The following is a 6,841-nucleotide window of genomic DNA, read 5'->3' on the forward strand; positions in this document are numbered from 1 at the left end:
GCTTAGTCTGCTTAGCCTATCCCTTTTATGTAGCTTAATCCAATTTAAATTAAAATAATAAATTGTAGGAAGAAATATGAGAACGTTAAGTGGTAAATTAATGGTATGCTCTCGTTAAATTAAAGCCTCCTGACTACGTAGGAAATTTGGCACTACTATTTCGACTGGCGGGTAATTTCAAGTAATAGATATTTATCTATGTTTTACGCTATTAACTTGAGTGACATATGAGTACCTAGTGGGAATCGGCTTGTATGAACCAGCCGCTGCTGGTACCTAATACACTGAACAGGCGTGCCATATTGTGACCAGATGACATTTTATTTACTAAGGTTTAAATTGTATAACGTGGAAAAAAATATCGCTTAGTTGAAATGACTCGAATTAATTAATTTATAAACACTTAAATTTAAACTGGACTTTCTTACACAATTTTTTTATCTCAAAAAGGCTTGTTTATTGTTTAATTTGATTTGATAACTGTACATTCCGGATGCCGCGTACGTCGGCGTGCAATGGAGATGCACTGGGTTCGCTCCTGGCAGCCTCGTGCATCTTGGCCGAAACCCGTTCCCACCGGGCCTAATTGGCGCGCCGGCGATTTAGGGCAGGTGGTCACTTCGGTACGAGCCACCCGTTTCATACTTATAATGACGCTGTCAATACAGAAAAAAATCACTTACGTAGGCACTGTCGTATTCTTAGAAAACTAACACTACTACTAATACCCAAATCGGCTTGCCGGTCCTGGGCGGATGACACAATTGTACAGCAATAATGCATATTGTAAATCCATTGACATTTTTAATCGCCTTCATGATGTCATTAAAGATTTACCTATTAGTTTATTTAAGCGCAAACTAAAGAACTGGCTTATTCAACAATGTTTTTACTCGGTGGAAGAATATTTTGATTATTATAGACATCAAACTTGACATTCTATGATATATTTATTAATTAGCTGAATGTGTATTGTAGTTGTGTTATTTTAGTAGCAATATACATAATTGTAATTTGGACATTTTTAGTAAATACGTTAACTATGACTGACCTTATTTTAGATTTAAGTACTTAGAGTACCATTGCATGCTTTTTCTTATTTAGGTTGTATAATAATTTTGCATGCCAGTTTCTGGTGGAATGTGTGTGACTACAATATATGTGAACATCTCCTGTACCACATTTTAAAGCGAAATAAATATTTGATTTGATTTGATTTGAATAGTAATTATTACTTATTAATAAGTTCGCCGCCTATCTCACTCGTATAAGTAGACAATACATTTAGGTATTATCAAGACACGCTAAGACCTAATCAATGTCAATCATTAAGTAAATTGATATATGTGTGAGGTAATTACAGGATGACAATTTTGACTGGCAGATAATTTCAACTACTTAATCGAAATGTTCTCAATGCTATACACTATTAAATTAAGTGCCATATGTATCGCCTGAACACGCGTGCCGTATGTGACCAGTGGCCACTACATACATAGAAAAAATATAATATAGGTACTTACTAATTGAAAATACCCACCAGTCTTAGATAATTAAGTACTTCATGTGAGCTGATAAGTAAGGGTCTAACTACCTACTTCTTTAATACCCAAACTACCTGTCGAACCCTAGCTAACCATAAAAGTCCTTACAATAAAACTGTAGGCACATCTCGGACACTGGCGATCAAGTTTAAGAAAGAGGCGCGTTCCTAGCACACATTCTAAGGTCGTGTAGGTGAACGCGTACCATGCTTGTATGAGTGAGATATGACAGGTCGACTGTTCGCGTTTTTGATAGGCGTTAACTGCGAGGTAACCGAGAGGGGTTAGGCGGCACTTTCAGCGGGGAGCATCAGGAGTGGCCATACTGTACGATAGTACTCTTTATTATACTGTGCTGTAGGTATGATTATTTTTCTCTGTGTAGGTAGGTACTGTTAAGAAATCATTCACACGAAACACGTACTGTTCTCAAAGCCGAAATTAGTCCGTGGAAATGAAAAGTGGAGACATGGAGATGCATAGTCATTTCCTTGATGCTAACCTGTCGCCACCCCTGTGCCATGCATATTCCCTTCTTGTTTGCGTTGTCGCTGGGTGACAAAACTTTTGTAACTAGACACCTTTTTCATTTGCGGAAATGCTTACTAAGTCTTACGTTTGATTTTTTTTTCCTATTACTTATAAGATTAATGAAAAGCATTTTGTCTTCAAAATCTTGACGATCAGCAGTGTAGTGTAGGGCAAGTAATTCACAATACCTGCGAGTATATAGGTAGTAGGTACACTGGTACACTATGGAATAATACAGTATAATATTTGAATTTAGCACAGTTCTTACGTCGACTTACATAAATAACCGGGTTAACTGCCTCAGTTTCCATTTTATTGCTAAGGTCTAGCTATAAGGATTAGTTTGTATACCGTACGATATGGAGCGTAACCTACTATAGGTACTTACTTACATTCTGTATTTTATACACATTACTAATTTCCTACTAAGCAATTTGAAGGACCATTTTTGTCACTTACCAATAACACAGTAGGTATAATAAAGAGTACTATCGTACAGTATGGCCACTCCCGCTCCCCGCTGAAAGTGCCGCCCACCCCCTCTCGGTTACCTGACAGTTACCGCCTGTCAAAAATGCGAACAGTCGACCTGTCATATTTCACTCATACAAGCATAGTACGCGTTCACCTACACGAGCTTAGACTGGTGCTAGGAACGCGCCTCTTTCATATATTTGATCGCCAGTGTCCGAGGAGGTGTGCCAATAAGGAGGAGATATATTTTATGTTTATGCGAAAGAGTGTCGCTTAACTTCAAACTTTGGTATTTAAATCCATTCTGCGTTAAGGTTGAATATATAAAAAATGTAATATGATCTGAAAGATAATCAACCTTATAGCAGAATGGATTTACACAATTTTGAAGTTAAACGACACAAGTGGCCTTGAAAGTGGAACCTTTTGTTTGCAAATGACACATTATATTAGTTCTCTTGTCTTAACGAATAACTTATTGAAATTTCGAAAATAGCCCATAGTTTAGCTGGTTAGTATGTATACCCTTGTCCCTCCTAAAAATGTAGTGTATAATTACTCGGGCGTTCTATCTCGGGGCGGGGATCCCGACTCCCGGGCGACGGCGGCGGGCTGAGTGTGCATTATTCAGCCTTCGACAGCGTCGCCCCTCGCAGGCCGGCGACGCAGCATCCTGTGCAAACTTTTGTAGTGTACAGCGCTTTGTGCAAGCGTACTCGAACTGCGGCGCGCTGGTACAGGCTTAATATTATGCTTTTGAGTTGAAAGGAATGTACAGCGACGATATCCTTTTTTGCTCGTGCGGGATTTTGTATGTAGGCATTTTTGTTCAATGATAAAAACTATTATTGTATGAAATAGTCGTTTTACCTAACCTACTTGTTTATAGGATATTATTTGTTCCCAGATCAAAACTAATCAGCTAGAAGAACTAAGCACCGCCAATTACAACGACGTGTACGACATCCACGAAGTGAAGGACGGCGAGCCAAGGCCGGCGCACAGCCACAAGTACCGGCACAACAAGATGGTGCACGCGCAGATCTCGCGCGTGGCGCGCGCGCAGGACCAGCTCGAACAGTTCCAGCAGGGCCTGCAGACGCAGCTACTCGACGTGCAGCGCCGCCTCGACCGCTTCGAGGAACCCAACTGGAACCTCCTCTCGGCCAAAGTCGAATTCCTAGAACTCGATACTAAAAACCTCAGAGATGAACTTAAAAACATCACCCAGAGCGTATCCGATTTTGACAAAGTACACGCATCGATGTTGGAATTGCGCGAGGATGTTGAGAGCATCGAGAATAAGGCTGATAAAACTATCCCGGAATTCAGGAAGGAGATTTCGAAACTGGACATTAGTTTTGCTCAGGTAAGACCTACTATCAATGTTAAATAAATAATAGCCTCACATTTGGCCTAGCGCGTAGTGACACTGCTACGCTGCGGTCCCAGGTTCGATACCCGGTAAGGGCATTTATTTGTGTGATGAGCATAGATATATTTGTTCCTGAGTCATGGATGTTTTCTATGTATATAAGATGATATGTGTTTTCTAAGTAGTTTGTATTTATATTATATATGTATATCATTGTCTGGGTGATCCACAACACAGGGCTTCTTGAGCTTAACCGTGGGGCTCAGTCAATCTGTGTTTATAATGTCCTATAATATTTATTTATTTTTCTGTCTTGATTGAGTTGATCGAATTATAAAATCTTATACGTATATTTTCCGTTACACAGCTTACCGCCCAGTCTTCGTATCTTAAAGAGGACCAGGAGAACCTGCGCCAGTCGGTGAAGGCGATCGCCGTGAGCGTCAGCAACGCCGTGGACCGCGCCGAGCTCGACCGCGTGCTCATCAAGCGCATCAACGACTCCGTCGCGGACCTCACCACCAGGTCCAAGGAACATTTCTACAGACTGAACGATCATATTCTTAAGGTTAGTAACTATACTTACATGCATTATACTTACTTTTGTATTTTTATAGTTTGCCGTCATTTTTATTAAATATCAATACTGTGTTGTTGTAGAGCGAAGCCATTCAAGACATCAATGTAACCGAGATCATTCCGCTGCCCGAACTGATGGGAGAGGTCAAAGAGCTACAGCCCGTTCAGCGAGAATACGAAGACTTAGTAAGCCAACTGCCGAAAGACTGCTCGAGTGTATCGGGCCCCCCCGGCACCTACCTTATCCGCCCGGGCAGCGTGCCTCTTGACACGTGGTGTGTCAACGGGAGCACTCTGTTGCAGCGGCGATACAACGGTTCGATTGAATTCAACAGAAAATTCGCAGAGTACGCTCACGGTTTCGGAGACCCGACTTCTGAATACTGGCTCGGACTTCAATCCATGCACCTGCTGACGGCCGATAATTGTTCCTCTATGAGAATCGACATGATCGATATCTACGGAGGGTTCTGGTATGCCCAGTACGATCACTTCTCGGTGGGCAGCGCCGACACGGGTTACGTATTGAACGTGAGCGGATTCAAGGGCAACGCGAGTGACGCCTTCGAGTACCAGAACCACATGGAGTTCTCGGCCGTCGATCGCGACCGCGACATCTCGAACACGCACTGCGCCGGCAACTACGAGGGCGGCTGGTGGTTCTCGCACTGCCAGCACGTCAACATCAACGGCAAGTACACGCTGGGCCTCACGTGGTTCGACTCCTCGCGCAACGAGTGGATCGCTGTCGCCTCCACCGAGATGCGGATGTACCGCCGGCCCGGCTGTACTTAGGCACGCAACGCCCTCTCAATCATAAATTATATTCATATTATTGTTAGACTAGTAAAAATCGCTATGATCGATATTGTTTATAATAATTTAATTGTTACCAAAGATAGCGCTAGTAGGAAAACAATGGCACTTACTTAATTTTCTTTCTATCCTTCTTTTCATGTGTTATAAGAATAGGTATATAAATGTAACTCCGATTAGATATTTCCTTTGTCAGTATCTGTAAAATTTAAGGTAAACATTCTATATTGACATTAGCTTTCAGAATATTATTTAGTGAAAGCGGCATGATACTTAATAAGCCCAAACATAATAATCCCTTAATAGTATCTCAAAAACCGTCTCATTTATTTATGAAAGGTTAACTTGAATTAACAAAGGCGAAGAATTTTAGGCTATTCTCCTTATACTGCATTTGTTCGGCGCATTTATTATGGAAAGTTTTTTTAAAGAATTTTTAAGTCTAAAGTGTGACACACAACGTCAATGACAACAATAATGCGTACATTGAAGCTAATATTTATTTTGTATGAAAAATTAAAAATTTAAAGACTTCATAATTTTTAAAAGTCACTGAACAAATGTTGATCAGTATAAGGAGATTCTTCGCCTTTGTATATACAGTTCATACAGGCCCCACTCTGTATATGCTCACACGTAAGTGTCTCTTAGTACTTATTTTATAGTGAGGGCATGAGGCTGTCGTAAATAAACCTACTTAAATCGTTTCTTGAGGAACGGGTTATGGTCTACTTGAACGGCCTCATTTGTTTTAAAGTTTGTTTTTACATTAATCAGTGTTTGGTGTGACTTTGCTAGGTACTGAACATGTTGACTCGCACTTGACACTAATCAATGTGTAACTAATAGGCCCTTGTGTACCTAAGTAACTTATTTTTCATAACTATTTATTTATTAACAACTATTTTTTACTTTATACTTACAATACGTATATTATAAAAATACTTATTTTGTAGGTAGTTCTATTGTTAGTGCAACAGGTACACTGATATATACCTGCAACAACCTTGGGTATTCTGCAGATATAGATGATTTATTATGAATACGTAATATCAGGAAAGTCACTCGCCGCAGTGGCGTCTGCAGTAGGTAGATGTTTAGTACCTACTCAAGTCACTTTGAAATTACAATGCATTCCATTAGTTGTTTGATTTTAGATAGTAGATTAATCTTGATAGGTCCAAAGATATTGCTCTTATACAATTTAATGTAGGTATTCTTGAAATGGTAACCATTTCTATATAACAAATAAGTAAATTAGGCTCCCTACTTAAAGTTCGTTGATATTACTTTATTATACAGAGTGGGGCCTGTAACAAAGGCGAAGAATTGAACTCTAGGCTATTCTCCTTATACTGATCAACATTTGTTCGGCAACTTTTAAAAATAACTTGTATTTTGATTTTTATCACCCTTGAAAGTTTTTTCTAAGAGGTAATGTATTGCGAATTCTGTTAAGTCTAAAGTGTGACAGACAACGTCAATGACAACAATAATGGCGTACATTGAAGCTAATATTTAT

The 6,841-nt window shown here is 39.8% G+C and overlaps 1 protein-coding gene across 1 annotated transcript in view; it reads left to right on the plus strand.

Moving 5' to 3' along the window:
- Positions 1–5,666, plus strand: part of LOC125241114 (protein scabrous) — a 38,523-nt gene extending 32,857 nt beyond the window's left edge. Inside the window, exons 4-6 of the mRNA XM_048149441.1 lie at positions 3,457–3,918; positions 4,292–4,492; positions 4,585–5,666. Of these exons, the coding sequence (XP_048005398.1) occupies positions 3,457–3,918; positions 4,292–4,492; positions 4,585–5,298 (1,377 nt within the window). The 3' untranslated portion in view covers positions 5,299–5,666. The remainder of the gene's footprint in view (positions 1–3,456; positions 3,919–4,291; positions 4,493–4,584) is intronic.
- The last annotated feature ends 1,175 nt before the right edge of the window (positions 5,667–6,841 follow it).

This window comes from Leguminivora glycinivorella, chromosome Z (assembly GCF_023078275.1).
Source record: "Leguminivora glycinivorella isolate SPB_JAAS2020 chromosome Z, LegGlyc_1.1, whole genome shotgun sequence".
In the NCBI taxonomy this organism is placed as follows: Eukaryota; Metazoa; Arthropoda; class Insecta; order Lepidoptera; family Tortricidae; genus Leguminivora; species Leguminivora glycinivorella.